The 15,758-nt window shown below is 51.7% G+C and overlaps 1 protein-coding gene across 2 annotated transcripts in view; it reads left to right on the top strand.

Moving 5' to 3' along the window:
• Positions 1-12,771, top strand: part of TMEM108 (transmembrane protein 108) — a 390,521-nt gene extending 377,750 nt beyond the window's left edge. For both annotated transcript variants that reach the window (XM_007457565.1, XM_007457566.1), the window contains exons 5-6: positions 7,353-7,507; positions 12,427-12,771. In XM_007457565.1, coding sequence (XP_007457627.1) covers positions 7,353-7,507; positions 12,427-12,549 — 278 coding nt within the window. In that variant the 3' untranslated portion in view covers positions 12,550-12,771. The remainder of the gene's footprint in view (positions 1-7,352; positions 7,508-12,426) is intronic.
• The last annotated feature ends 2,987 nt before the right edge of the window (positions 12,772-15,758 follow it).

Genomic DNA, 15,758 nt, shown 5'->3' with positions numbered 1-15,758 from the left:
CATTGCACATGCCCTGCCGTGACAAAGGAGAGCAGGTGGCAGTTGCTCTGTTCTGGACACTTTGGTCACATCCAGGCAGCCTGCACTGCGTCAGCTCCGTTGATTGTAATGCTTCATGTCACACCATGGGCTCAGGCCAATCTCAAGGGAAACGAAGCCCCAGAAGCTTTCCACAGAGGAGACTGTTAAGCCAGGTCTCCCAGCCTTTCCTGTTGTGGGTCGATCGAACGTCAGCACAGGAGGTGTGTGCCTTTAACATTAAGCTGATGTCTGCTTGGCACTGTACTCTGGCAAGATACTCTTTAATCTGGGGTCTGGACTCTTTCCAGGAGCGACATCTCTCCCAGCTCCCTGTCTCCTTCTAGTTGATAAGCAAAACAAACTTTCCATGTCAGGGATAGGCGGCCTACATCTGCTCAAGGCCCCAGTGCAGGAAAAGTGAAAATGTTTGCAGGTTGCATATTTCATTCTTTCATTAAGCAGCTGTATTGTCACTCATGGAAGCACAGAGGTATTCATAAAGCTGTAATTGCCCACGTCTAAAACAGAAGAATGATAATGAGAAAATGTAGTGCTGTTAGCCAATGAATTATTAATAATGGTCATATTTGAGAAGTAACCACATTAGAGGCAGCTTTCTAATTTTCCATTCTTTCCATGTGTCTAGAGGCTCTAGTTTACAAAGGGAGTTCCCATTATTTTTAATCATTCATCCTTAAAACAGACTAGCCAGAGGAATAAAACAAAACAGAAAAAGCAAACGTACCATACAGGTGGGGAGTAAATCATCAAGTGAAGTGACTTGCCAGGGTCCCAGTCACACATGAGTCAGCTCAGATCTGGTGGTGGAATCCGTCTGACTCAGCACAGCATTTCCTGAGCGCCCACTGTGTGCCAAGCACTGTTCCAGCACTAGGGACCCGGAGGTGGCTGCTGTGGCTCCCCACACCCCCAGCTGCCAGAGCCCTCTCCCCACCTGCACCCCCACGGGCCACACCCACCTGCGTTTGCAGTTCTAAAAAGATTTCTCCAGCCCTTTTGCTATGTCTGAGGTTGAGATTAGATCAGGTTTTACTGCAAAGTGGAAAACCCATGGGCTGTCTAAACCATGCATAGTAACATCAGCCAAGACAGAAGCAAGGACGCAGCCTGGAACTGCACCATGAGAATGCTTCTGGCCCTGACAGGAGCCTTCAGCTGCAGGGATAGAGCATATTACTTCATAAAGGAAGATTGCCCCTAGGAACTGCAGCCCCCGCTTCCTTTGGTGTCTGTCTTGCATTTCCACCATCCTCAGGCCACAAGGTTCCAGCCTAGCTGCCTCCACAGACAGCTCCCTGTCCTGTGGGGCCATCATTGACCCTGTGAAGGTGCTGATGAGAGGGGCATTGAGAAAGGAGACACTTGTCCAGCTTGAGAACGCTGTGCTCTTTGGAAGCACGGATGAGTAACTAGCCAGGCTATTTTCATAGCCTGGCGCCACTCGAGTCATCAGGCAAGCAGACGTCTTCCAGGGCTAAGGGCCCTTGTATTTCAGACCTTCCCCAAAGCTACATTTATCCTAAAGCAAACTCTCCAGCCCTCAAAGAAGGGTCTCCTCCTTTGCTAGTTTGCCAGATATTTCAGGTGATCTGTGCTGGTAGCACAGTGCATGCATAGATTTCCTCATCTGGCTTTTCAGAGTAGCCCTGGCCCTGGTCCTGCTTTTCTGCATTCAGCAGAAGCCAGGCTTCAGAGGCCGGGGCTGCCAGGCAGGCTGGCAAGTCCCCAGTTTCTGGTGGAAGCAGAGGGTGATCACAGCAAGTCTCAGGCCTGCCCAAGAAGGGATGTCACCACTTCCACCTGTCCTTCCAGATCATGAGCCCCGCCCAGCGGCTGGATGTATATTGTGCCAGGTCTGAGAAATGCTTTGTCTCCTGAGCCACACTGGAGACAGCCACACACAGTTTCAGATGTGCTGAGAACCGAAATTGATTGGATCCAGGCCACATTTGGCTGGGTCCGGTGAGCCGGTCTCTGCTGCCACCATCAGGACACACAGCCCACCACCTCCTACTGGAAGCCTCGGCCTGGCACTGAAGGGGTCCCCGCTCTCAGCTGTCAGTGCTCTGGGTTTTCATCAGGAGATCAGTTGTGTGGCTCTATCACTTTCCCTCGCCTGTCCTGCACATGCCACATCCATTCTTGAGAATGTCGTCATCCAGCCTCCTTGAAAGAGATGGGGGTTATATGGGGTGAAAGCAGGGAGCAAGGCCAGCTACGGATGTTGTTCATCATCAGTCCAAGTTGAGCTGTCCAAAGCAGAGTAGCGCCTCTCGCTGACCCTGGACCTGTGAGCGTCCACGTGCACCTTGCCCAGAGCAGGTTGGCTTCCTTCCAGATGCACAGTAAATGCCGTTGGAGCATCAGCACAGTATCTGTGTACCTTTTACTCACAGACCCCAATGACTTTGTAGTTATTATATTAAAAAACCTGGGTCAGAAGTGCTTTTCCAGTAAAAAGAATAGAAGAGATTAGAACAGGAAGGAAGTTTGACCAGGAGGTTGTCTCCCTGGGGCTTATGAGCCAATTGAAGGAAGTGGGGAAGCCTCTGGACAAGGCAGGCTTGTCCGGGGGTGTCCCCGAGGTTGGACCAGAGTGCCGTGGCCGCGCTCTCACAGCTGTTCCCTGTGCTTCCTGACCAGCGCCCCCTGCAGGAACCTCCTGGAGCTTCCTCAGGCACATCCCTACCCACCAGGCCAGGGAGTCAATGAGCCCCTAAAACTGCTTTCCCCAGGCCCATGGCCTCTGTCCAGCCTGGTCTCCTTCTACATCCTGAGGCCTCCCCTGGCCGCCTCCCCAACCTCCAAAGCGGGGAAATGACTGTCCACAGCTGGGCTGGCACCGCTGGACTAATCCCCCTTGAGGGTCTCCGGTTTCTCAGTTACCTAATGAGGGGCCAGACTGAGACGTCAGAGCTCCCTGCCCTCTCTCACTTTCCTAACTTTAAACCCATGTGAATCACTTGAGAGGGAGCCTAGTGTGATAGGAAGCCTCGGCTTGGGAATCAGACACACCTGGACGTAACCCTAGCTCTCCCACTCATCACCTGTGGGACTTGGACAGGTTAAGCCTTGGGCCAGTGTTTTCTCACCTGTGCAAATAGGACTAGTGTCCGCTGTGTTAATTCAGGGCCTTCAGGAGGCAGATGCCAAAACAGAACTAGGCCTGCAAGAGATTTATTGGGGAAACACCTGTGCAGTCTTAAGGACGGGGCTGGAGGAGGCAGGGAGAGCCTCAGACCGCAGTGCAGGTATGACACCTGAGGAAGGAGAGGGGGCCAGAGGGATGGGAAGGAAGAGGCTTCCCAGCAGTGCAGTGCAGTCCTAAGGAAGTTTCTGCCAGGTGAGGGTAGTCCTCAGGCTGTTAGAGGAGTCTCCTGTCCTGCAGGAACAGGCCTGCATAGTCAGCCACGGCTGGGAGCAGCCCGGGGAGCGTGGCCTCGGCACACACGTGGTGGTGAGTCCAGGGGCCGGTGGCCAGAGCAGTCCCTCGGCTGTGCCCCTGCAGCAAGAAAGCTGAGCAGGCACTCCCAGGGCTGCAGCAGCCTCCCCAAAGGCTTGCTGCGTACAGCAGAGCTGATGCATCTGAGGTCCTATCACAGCATCTGCCACGGAGAGGTGCCGGATGAGGGGAGTGGTCAGAGAGTGATTACATTCATCTTGTTGCCAGGATTTGCCACACATTCTCCAGCAGGCCATGGAGAGCACTTTCATCAGGTATTTGTAAAGCAACCTCAGGGTCCTGTACGCTCTCATTTCCATTTCCCATCACACAACAGGTCCCATTCCTGAAATGAGGCCCCTCCCAGAAACGTCAACACAGTACCTGGGCTCCATCTTCATATCAGCAACCCTCCTCCTTCCCGTCATCCATCTGACAAGCTACAGCTGATTCCCCACTGACATGCCTGGGAAGCTGAGAGAGCTTGCTTCACCCTCACTCCAGTTTCAAAACTGTAGGAAATAGGGATCTCACTGACCTCCTTGAGAGTCTTGACAGCTGCTCCCTTTGGAGAAGCAGAGCAGTTGAAGCTTTCAGTGGCATGGGAGAGGGGTGGCTCACGCCCTGTGTGTGCACGGAGCTTTGTGGTTTACGCAGTGCTTCCACCTGCCTCAGGCACGCCCCACCCAGTGCTCAGGATGAGCTAGGACAATGACCATCAACGTCAGGGTGGCAGAGACCTGGGTTCAAGCTCCAGTAATTAGCTGGGTAACCAGGATCAATTCTGTGAACCTCCGTGAACTGGAGTTGCCTCTTCTGTGAATGGGAAGAGTGCCAGCACCTTCCTCAGGCGGCTATCTTGTGGGTTAAATCAGACTGTAGAGCACCTGGGAATAGAGTAGAGATTCCATAAGTCTGATTGTACTTTTCTTTCTGGGATGAAAGTTCAGACCCCAAAATAATGAAAGCGCTAAGCCACAGTTGGAGGCCTGGCCTCGAACCACCCAACAGTCATGCAGCGCAGTTTTTCTTTCAGGATGTCTCTTCAGGGATGATGCTGAGAGAACACGAAGGAAACTCTTATTAATTAAGCACCAGGCAGGGCGCTCAGCATTTTGCATTCATGATCTCTATCTCTCCTTACATCCTGGCGGAGCCCATAGTGATCAGCGTGATGAAGTGACACCTAGTGTAACTCACAGCAGAGTCAGACTTGAACCCAGGTCTTTTGGACTCCAAGCCCGTGCCCTCCCTGCAGCTGAGCTGGCTTCTGGCATGTAAGCGAAATGGTGTTTGAGAGGCACCAGGAACTCCCTGATAGACGTGTAATCAGGCTGGGGAAACTAACGACATGGGAGGGGGAGAAAGCTAGGAACAGAACTCCCCTTCCCGCAGGGCAGGATCCTGGTCCTGCATCCTAAACAGGCCCAGGCCCTGGAGCAGGGGCAGTGTGGGCTCAGAGGACCTGGATTCTACAATCTGCGCCCGCCCGGGTTAGCAAGGGGGTTCATGCAGCCTAGCCCTCTCCCTGTGGCTTAGGTTTGCCCAGCTTGAATCCCCCTGGGCTGCTTCACCATCCCAGTCCTGGAGCAGGGTGAAAAGTAGTGACCCTGAAGAATAAAGACTCCAGAAAAGGGGAGAGGGGACCTGGGGCCTCACCCCAGTCCCACCACTTGCTGTGACCTGTGGCAAGTCAGCTGGCTGCTTTGGACCAGAGTCTTCTCATCTGTAGAACAAGGAGGTGAGCCCGAATCTAGCAGATTTTCAGGCTGACTCTGCAGCCTCCCTCCTCACCCCTTCCTCCTTCAACCAGTTGAAGAAAGGGCTCTTTGGAAGGAAGGGAGGAAACCCACAAAGCTTGAAGGAATCTCTGCCAGGCGGTCTAAAATTTCTTTTCGCTCAAATATTCAGAAATCGCCTTTCTAGTTTTAAAATTTTTTGTGGGGACCTGGAAAAATGGTAACCAAAGTAGAAGTCTTTTTAATCAAAGCAGATTGGCTAGAATGGAAATTTGCCCAATCTCTTGACTTTGCCTGGAAGCCTTTTCAGGTTGAGATACCAGCAAGACCAACAGCAGGGGAGAGCTACAGAATTCCCCAGTCAGCCCGCAGGGCTCTCGGTTCTGGGCCCTGAGGTCTCAGCCTGTGTGTATGCCAGCTTTTGCATCTTCCCCACACCCTGGCGTGCACAGGCACCCAAAGCCAGCCAAGCCTTCGGGCTGCGGTAGACAGAGATAGCCTCCACTGCCCCCCAATGGCCATTGCCACCACAGTACCAGCCTCTGTGGGCCGCTCAGCATGGGCCGCCCCCCCCCCACTCCCCAATGCCGATGATGGGCACCGCCAGGTTGTTGGATACAGCCCTGCCCAGCCCTGGCCGAGAGTTTCACCCACCCTATGGGCTCTAGTGATGGGAGCCTGGTCAGGAGGTGCCCAGTCTTCCTTTACCGGCTTCTCCCCAAGAAGGCTCCTGTCATCCTGGTCATTGCATCAGCTGTTCCCCTGTGTGACCCTGGACAGGCCACCCCACCCTCCGACCTCGGAAGCCTTCCCTGTCAGCATGTCCAAGCCACTCTGTTCATACCTGGTTCATCAGCAACATCCAAACGTGCTGCTTCCTCCCGGGACCCCCGAGTCTCCGAGACTGAACAGACAGTGTGGCACATCGAGCTGTGTGGAGGCCGCATCAGGCCCGCCTGTGTAGTGCGGACTCCACATCAGCGTTTGGCTTGTCTTTGTGAGGCAGAATCGTACATGGTTGAGAGCATGGACTTGGGAGTCCAGATGTCTGGGTTTGCTCTTGGGCAAGTCACTTCACCTCTCTGAGTCTCCGTTTTCCTTTCTGTAAAATGGGGACCTCATGGAGTTACGTAGAGGATTAAATGAATTAATGTTTCTAAAGTGCTTGGAGCCACCTGGCACGTAAATGCTATAAGACTGTTAGCAGCTATTTGTTTTTGATGATGATGATGAGGCCAGAACAGCTGTTTTATCAGGGTCCAAGACCTCTACCCAGAGATTTGCTCTGTGAACCTCTGCCCTCTGTGGAAGTCAAGGCTCATTTTGTAAAATTCCCTGGGCTCTTCCTGTCTCTCTGCCATGCTCTCACTCTGACTGAGAACACTCCTTATCAGTCCCACGCTGCAACGTGGTACACACATGCCATTCTCTGCAGCCAAGCTCTGGGGAGCCCTCCCAGCGAGAGCAAGGCCTTTCCTTGGAGCAAACTCACTGGGTGGCACTGCAGCATGCACAAGTATCCAAAAGTGCATCCACGCCTCTTGCCGGTGAGCCTATGGAGGCAGCCTCTAAGCATTGCTCTGGCCTCACCTCCCACCTCACTCTCCCACACCCACCCCACTCCAGCCATGCGACTCTTTCCTCACACACAGGCAGCTTGTCCCCACCTCAGGCCCTTTGCACGTGCCGTTCCCTCCACCTGGGACACACTCTGCCCCTGTTCCACGCATGGCCAGCTTCTTCCCCAATTCCAGTCTCAGCTGTAAGGTCACTGCTTAGGCAAGCCTTCCACGATGGAGCCTCTCCCCCAGCTACCCCCTGCTGTCCCTCTCACTTTGCCAGGTTTTCTTTTCTTTGAATAGTTCTCTCGTATATTGTCTGACCCCCGTGCACCCCTCCATCCACATGCTAGGAGGGAAGCTTATGAAAGCAGGGCAGTCTTGTCTTTCTCTTCGCTCCCCCTCTCCCCGGCACCCTGCGCAAAGCAGGTGCTCAGCGTTTATAGATATTTGTTGAGCAGACGAACAAACGAATCAGCGAGCAGGGCAAGTGGCTGGATGTGTAACCGTCATGGCCCGCCTGGCCCTGCTTGCCACCCCCCCGCTCCCTAACACGTTCCCTCTCAACAGCCGTCTTGCTGACCGTGTGCTGCCTGCGCAAGAAGAAGAAGCCGGCCAACCCCGAGAACAGCCTGAGCTACTGGAACAACGCCATCACCATGGACTACTTCAGCAAGCACGCCGTGGAGCTTCCCAGGGAGATCCAGTCCCTGGAAACCTCTGAGGTAACGAGCCCCAAACCAGGGACTGCCCCGGGGAGGGCTGCCGCTGTGGGAAGAGCACAGGCTCCGAAGGGCGCAGAGCAGCTGCCTGCCTGTTAGTGCCTCGCTCCTCCGAGCACGTGGTCCCCGAGGCTGTGAGCCCGCCCAGCCCTGCCAGGTGGGCATCTGCATCAGCGAGAATCCCCGGGGGCCTTCTGCTCACGTTGAAGTTTGAGAAGAATGGTTCTTGGGACTTGGGGTTTCTGGGAACAAGTCAACGACTGTTCACTGAGGATCGTTTGGGGGCAGGCACTCTCTGGGGACTGTGAAGGTGAAAGCTTGCTCTCAAGGGGCCCAGGATCCAAGATTTTGGGTGAGGTACAAACCCCGACATCATTCAAAGCAAACTAGGGGGGCTACAGGGAGAGGTACAGAGCTGTGGAACCCAGTGGAGGAAAGCTTCACAGTGCAGGTGCTGGGAGGGTGAGTATTTGCCTGAAACCCCCAGCCGGCCAGTGAGAGTTGCGCTTTGACCCCGGTCTCTCTGACTGAAGACCTCTTTCCACTCCCACCGGAAGATAGGGCAGAGGCCAGGGTGCGGCTGGAAAGGTAGATGGATTAGGCACAGCCTTGGATGGGGTTGAATGGAGTTTGTGCTTTAGTCTTGGGCAGCGGAGGGTCATTGAAAGTTTTGCGCTTTTTGTGAACTAGTTGTAGAAAGATTGTGCTGATGGTCTGGTGAGGGCACGTCGTCAGTGAAGGTATAGAGAGGAAAGGAAGGGTGGTTTAGTGGATGGATGAATGGATGAGAGGACACACAGACACACAAAAAATAAGTAGGTCACCTGGGATACAGTTGAGATGGCCCTGGAGAAAGATGGCAGACATCTGAGTAAAGGCAGGGGTAGCTGAGAGCTTCTGGATGAACCGTCCCCTCTCATCCCTCCAGCAGCCAGATGAGCTTTTATAAACAGGCATGTGATCACATCACTCCTGTGCTCAAAGCCCTTCAGTAGCTTCCCGTTGCTGGTAAGTTAAAGTTCAAAGTCTGTTCAGGGCCTGCCAGGTGAACCTGTCCCCGCCCAACTCTCCAGCCTCATGTTACGCCCTCTCCCTCTTGTTTGCTAAGCTCCGGCCACATTGCATTTCTTTTCATTCCCTTATGGCACCAAGTTACATCCCACTCCAGGGCTGTGCACGAGCTGTTCCCTCTCCTGGCATGTCTTCTGTCCCTCCCTGGCACCCCCTTTGCTGTTCACCTCAGTGACTCCTACCCACCACTCAGGGCCCAGTCCAACCATCACTTCCTCAGAGAGGCCTTCCCTGTCTCCAGGCTGGGTTCACTCTCCTGTCATATGGTCTCAGCTCCTGTGCTTTTCCATCGTGGCACTTATCAGGGTTGTCATTGTGCAACTACTGGTCTGACATTATAGGTTAGAATGTCCTTCCCCCACTGGAATAACCAGTTATCCCCACATTGCTAACGCCAAGGGCCATTCTGGGCACTCATTCTACTCCATCTACCATCAGCATCGGCACAGTCGGTCGTTTCCTCCTCAAAACGTTTCTCCGCTGGCACCTGGGCCCCATCCTGTCCTGCTCTCCCCACCCACCTGCAGCTCCTCCTCAGTCTCTGTCGTTGGCCCCTGTCTTGCCCCGACCTCCAGTCACGGGAGGGCACACGCTCAATGCTCGCACACTGCTTCTCTTCTCTTTCCTCTCAGCTCTATGCCTTTAAATCCCATTCCTCACTGTGACTACCAAGTTCTGCCCTAGCCTGGCCGTCTCCCCTGAGCTCCAGACCCGTGTGCCCAGCTATAGATGCACACGTTTCTAACAGGCATCTCCCAGCCAACAGCTCGAGACTGAACTCTCGGCTTCTCCCTCCTGCCCTGACGCCCAGAAGGGCCCCTGGTGTTTTTTGTTATTAGATGGCGCCGCGGCCGCCTTCTCCTCTCGCACACCCCACCTCCCGTCTGTCTGCGGCCCCGCTGGTTCTTCCTCCATGTGAGCAGGGCTCACCACTCGCACTGCGACCCCTCGTCCAGGCTGCCATCATCCCTGGAATCGTGGATTGCTGCCATCGCTCTGCAAACAGCTCTCCCCACTACTGGCTACCCACCACGGTCTGCCCTAAACAGAGCAGCCAGATAATCTTTCCAAGGCAGGACCTCCTGTCAGCCATGGCTCCCAAGCTTCACAGGGCCCCTCTTCACACTTTGGACGGAATCCAGATTCCTCTTAGCAGGCGTTTCTCGGGCTGGCCCTGCCCACCTCCTCCCCCTCTGCCAGAGAGCACATGCCCGAGCCCAAGAGTGAGCTCGTCCTGGCACCTGTCTGAAATGCTCTTCTCCCGACTGCCTCCACCCCTCACTTCCTCCAGGCCTCTGCTGCAATGCCACCTCCTCAGGGAGGCCTTCCCTGACTGCTCTACATAGGTTAGAACCCCACCCTCCAACCCCTGGTGCTCTGTCCCCATCCCTGTTTTGAGCACTTCTCACTGCCTGGCATTGCACCCTTCTCTCTCCGTTGACTGGTGTGCATCCATCTCACCTACTACGACATAAGCTGCCTGAGGGCAGGAGGGTTGTTTGCTCTGTTCACTGCCCTATACCCAGCTCCATGAACAGTGCCCAGCACATGGTAGGTACTCTGTAAATGGTTGTCGCATGAGTGGACTTTACTCACAATTTACCCATTACCCAGCCCAAAGCCTGACACACAGTGGATGCTCAGTAAGAAGCTTTAGCTGAAGGGCAAACAGGGACAGGCCTCACAATGGCATTGACCTTTAGTGTGGCCAGGGTGCAATTTGGTAGCAGAAATGTTCCTGAGAACTGTTACAGTGAGTGAAAATATAGGTAACTTGGACAGGGGGCTGGCCCACTTTGAGTGTGGGCCATGCACCCCTGGATCCTAAACTCCTCATATGCTCTTTACAAATTGGTAACTGAAAACCAAAGCTAGAGGAAGGTGCCGGTGAGCGTACTGTCACAAGTGCCCTGCTGGCAGAGGCCGCAGTTAGGACCCCAGGGTCAGGAGGCTGCAGCGGCACCAGCGGCAGGAAGCTCTACCGGCTTTAGAGTGGGTTTCTCACCCTCCCCTCCCAGCCAGCCCCCTCCCCTCGTTCTGCTGTATTCTCAGTAACAGCAGCTGTCCCCTCCCTGGGTGCAGAGGCCCTGCCGCCCACCCACAGAGCGACCATAGTCACAGGACCATGAGCACACCGCCGGGCTGCCAGTGTTGGAGGCTGCCAAGTGCTTTGCCTAAGCAAGTTTCCCCGGTGCCCTGCTCCCCTTCTGGGCTGATGAAAGCCACAAAACAGAATCTGGGATGTATGGGCAGAGTTGTGATGCCCAGAGGCACCTGGAAACTTTTCCATGCTTTCTCTTCTTTCTCCCTCCCCTCCTTCTGTTTTCTTCTTTCCTGCCTTAGTTATTTTCTACATAACTTTCTCTTTTCTACGCAGAGTAACTTCTCCCATGTGGTTCACCCTTGAATGCTTGCGTTGTGAGAACTGTAAAGCCGCAAGCCAGATCTCAGGCTCCAAAATTCCCGTCCGCAGCTCAACCCCAAAGCCCAGTGGAGAAAGAGGATTTCTGTCCCCTCGCTGACATGCCGCCCTATTCTCCTTACTTAGATGGCTGGTCCCCCATCCACCCTTTGGATGAGCACACAGCTGATTCCAGACAGTGAAGGAAATTCTTGTCTTCTGAAAAGACATTTTACAACAAATGACCTTTCTTCCTGTCTCTCCTTATTACCCATAAAGTAATACGTACTTGTCAAAAATAATATGTTTTGTTTAAAAATAAACTTCAGAGTATTAATCGTGGCTTCTTAAAACGAAGCCATTTCTAAGCTGGTCTGGCCTTAAGCCGGTTACATCTAGGCCTGCTGCTGAGCTTTTGCCCTGAAATAGCCTGCAGGCTCTGAGCCTTCAGTTGTGTAGAATTGGAACAAACTATGGCTTTTTTTCTCTACGTTAACACCTGGGCCTGAGTCTGAGAACAGCCATTTTGTGGCCCCCAAGTGCTTGCAGTCCTTGGTAGCTGCAGCCAAAGCCATTCAGATGACCCGAGCAGATTGTCTGTTTCTAGGCTTTTCCACTCCTCAGGCTGTGTAGGCGACTGAATTTTTCACTCACCACCTATTGTGCAGTCACACAGAGATTCAGATCCCTTCAGCTCAGCACATCTAGTGCTACAAGAAATGGGCTGAGAATTCTGACCAGGCTATGGGAGGATTCGGGAGGGTAGAATTAGGCTTGGAGGCTCTGACAGGTGGGTGGCAGGAGAGGAAGGAGGTGGGCAAGCGCAGGGTATGTTCAGGAAAGAAAAGTGGTGAGGCCTCCCAGAGGTCTGTGAGAAGGAGGCAGGAAGGAGAGTCTGGGGCCCAAGTGGACCAGGTTTTGCCCACCAGGGCAGCGTGGAAAGCAATGCCACCTCTGGCAACCTGAGGTGGAGGTGATTCAGGAAGCAGGAAGTCTTTGGAAGCTACTATAAAAGTCTGAAAAAAGAGCAGAAAGGGCTCTGTACCCCAGCATCAGCAGTGAGGATGGTGAAAAATGGTTGTGGTGGGGAGTGAAATAGGTGAAGGGGGTTAAGAGGAACAAACCTCCAGTTATATAATAAATAAGCCTCAGGGATGTAACGTACACCATAAGGAATGTGGTCGATAATATTGTAATAACTTTGTATGAGGACACACGGCTATTAGACTTATCATGGTGACCATTTCATAATGTGTGTAAATGTCAAATCACTATGTAGTACACCTGAAACTCACATAATATTGTTATGTTGACTATATTTCAATAACTTTTTTAATGTTTACCAAGCACTCCCAAGGGGAAGTAAACGTCCCCGTGGGTACGTTTCTTTAAGAATGGCCACCTAATAACCCCTACCCAGCTCATGCCACCTGCTCCCTCTGTCCCCCAGGACCAGCTCTCGGAGCCCCGCTCCCCAGCCAACGGTGACTACAGAGACACCGGGATGGTCCTCGTTAACCCCTTCTGCCAAGAAACTCTGTTTGTGGGAAACGATCAAGTGTCGGAAATCTAACTGCAGCAGCCCTCGCTTTGCCAGTCCCTACCTTTCGGCTCTAAATCATCAATATACAAATATATATTATAAATATAATCTTTGTGTAACCCTGACTTGATGAGAAACATTTTCAGCTTTTTTTTCCTAAGAATTGTCAACATCTTTTTTATAAGTGTGGTTTAAAAAAAAACTTGACAGAACAATCCGTGGCTTTATAAAATAAAGGTATTTATAAGCAAAGCAGTTGCATTGATTGCTTCTCTTCATAACTGTCCTTGAGCATGTGGGGGTCGCAGCAGCCCCAGGCAGGTGAGGCGAGAGACCGACTTGTACAAGTTGATGTTAAAACGGCCAAGTGCACGGCCTCTGAGGCTTCTTAAAGCTCTGGTTCCTCTCGATTCAATGTGAGGGACCCATTTCTGCCCCCTCCTCCACACACCAGCGACGGAGCTGGGCCGCCGCCTAGAGGGACACTGGCGGACAAGGAAGAGGGAGCACCTCATCCTCCCAGGTGCCCCGAGCCTCGCGACAGCACAGTTGGGATTTGGATGCAGGCAGGAGCTGGAGATCGTGGAGGCATCCTCAGGCCACGCCCCCTGACATCCCACACAGGGAGCGTCCAGGCAGGACTGCTTTCCCGGGCGACAGAAGGCTCCCCTCCAAGCACATCCCTGCATCCTCCCACCACCCACAAATGCATTAGACAGCGTGCCTTTCTCTGGAGAGGGTTTGGATGCGGATCCCAGCCCTGCAGCTTCGGAACGCTTGCTCTTCTCCAAGGATCCAACGTTTTGCAGTTCACCTTCGTTTTCTCAAAAGGCCATCACATCACATTGCTGAGGAACGTGTTTGTGGAAGAAACCTTGGAGTGTGGAGCTGTAATTTTCTAAACCTTCCTCCCAGGATCTTAAAATAACAAGATTGCCAAAGCGGATGGCTCGGGAGGAAGATGTCATTGTATTCTTGTTCAGCCCTGCAGGCCTGCCTGGGGGTCACGGGGACGTCTCCCCTCACTGCTCTCTCCATCGGTGGTCACCTGCTGCCCCGTGGGCCCACGGCCAACAGGAGTCAGACCCCCAGAGATGTGAGAGGGGCTTCCAGAGATGGCTGCTTCTCCATTTTATCCCTACTGTATAGTGGCTAGGAGAGAAGATAACTGCTTTGACCTTCCTTTCTCTAAAAGAAAAATAGTTTGATAGTATATTTTGAATATAGATGTTCTTATAATCAGATTGGGACCTGAACTTGAATGTTGAGTCATATGTTCGTGTTATTGTTGTGGTCTCTTTATCATAACTTTTTCCTTTCTTCCTACATTTTCCTTTAAAAAAAAAAAGATGGCCTTCAAAAGTGTGTGTTCTCAATGTCCTATGAACCTACTTAACATGAGTTTGGTGATTGTCTGTCTTCAAAGACTCTTCAGCCCACAAAGAAGCAGGTTACGTGTTGCTCTGAGATTCATTTCCCAGCGTGTTGCTGTCTGATCTTTCAACCTTATCATAATATTTCTGTCAGTGATTGCATTTAAAATATCAATGTGTGTGTGTATATAGAGAAAGAAATCTGTTTGAAAAGTAAAATTTATATATAATATATGTAATCAGAGATACATATGTTATATATACATATGTGGGATGTATGACTTATTTTTCCTTATCCACAGAATTCAGCTACCATGTATATATAAATAAACTTATTTTATTAGCCAGAGGATTAAGTTGCTAATACATTTTGCATTCTTTTCATTTTTAAATAACTTTTAAGTCTTCCTTCAGTACCAACACTACCTGTCCATCTGTATTTTTTAATCTGTTTTAACAGTAAGTTGGAATTTTATCAGAGTGATGAGCTAATAGCCATTTATCATTTGATAAAACAAATTCTTTAGAAACGTTTGGGATTTCTCCTCCCAAAAGTCATTTGTCTTCAGGTCTTTGGAGATACTGGTGTCAAGACACACCCTCCTCCCCTTCCCTGGGCTCAGGACTGTATTGTAAATATCTTTGGTCAGAGAAATCTGAAGTTCACCTCGCCACTGAGTGTCGCCATTCTGTAGAGTAACTGCCTAAACATGGCGCCTTTGCAAACAATGTAATCAGTGGCTTGAGCTCTTCATTTAGCCTTGGGTGATGCATCCTAGAATTCCTGCAGCTCCTGGGACCCATCAGCATCACCTGTTTTAAGAGGATGTTATTATAACACAGACTAATGGGAGCCACGGGCCTTCGGGGTGCACCAGAGGTGGTGTTCTCAGTGAGAAAGCCACATCTAAATAAACAAGGGGCACTGCCAGCCTTTACTTGATCAAGTTGGTTCCTTAATCTGATAATCATATAACCAACATTGATATTCATAAAATACCTTCCATGTCATTTCAAATAGAAAAAGTAGAATGAAGAAAGAAAAAGGGAGGAGCACATAGAATATTCCAGAATATTTAACTCTGCCTGTGTGACATTGGGAGGTACGCTGTTTTCTGGGTTTAGGGAGACAGAGGGGGTCCTAGATAAGTCACTGGACTAGGACTCAGAAGAGGCCTTCTCATCCCAGCTCTGCCACCTCCTGGACAGGGGACCTTGGGTGAGTCACGGCAGCTCTCAGGTTGTCATCACACAAGGGAGAATAGGTGATCATAGGACATGTGAAGCTGCTTCTGGAGTTGTGCACTGTGCAGCCCAAATGTCAGTTCATGTCAACCCTGAACCTACCTCCTAAGGTCGAATTAAGAACTCAGTGAAGTAAAGCATGGAAATCTGCCCAGCACTGGATGGATTCAGCTGACCCCTTCCCCTTCTCTCCTCAAGGTACATTCCCACATTGCAGGATCTGGGGTAAATACCCAGCTCTGGGTTTTAGATACTTCATTTCTCTAGGGTTAAACTTAAATGCAGTGGGTTTTAGGTCCATTTTGTTATCCTGGGGGCTGCAAGATCCCTTCTGGATACTGAGGGCATGAGTTAAAGTCTAGAGGGTGTCTTCCAATCCTAACTTGAATCACCCTTAAAGATCTTTGTTTTTATTTACTAGTTTTCTGGCAGTTGGGGAAACAGAGGTGTGGGGAACATCTGGAGCACAATAGGTGGCCGACATGTGTGGGACCTGAATTTGCCCACGGTCCCTTGTCTAGTGCATGAGAGAGTTAAGAGTCCAGGCCAGTGCATGGAAAATAAGGTCCAGAGAGGTGAAGCAGTGTGGCCAAGGTCAAGCAGCTGATGAACACAGTGCGG

Source organism: Lipotes vexillifer, unplaced genomic scaffold (genome assembly GCF_000442215.2).
Source record: "Lipotes vexillifer unplaced genomic scaffold, Lipotes_vexillifer_v1.1 scaffold86, whole genome shotgun sequence".
NCBI lineage: Eukaryota > Metazoa > Chordata > Mammalia > Artiodactyla > Lipotidae > Lipotes > Lipotes vexillifer.
Note: the sequence above shows the minus strand (reverse complement) of the source record. Positions and strands in the feature narration are given on the sequence as shown.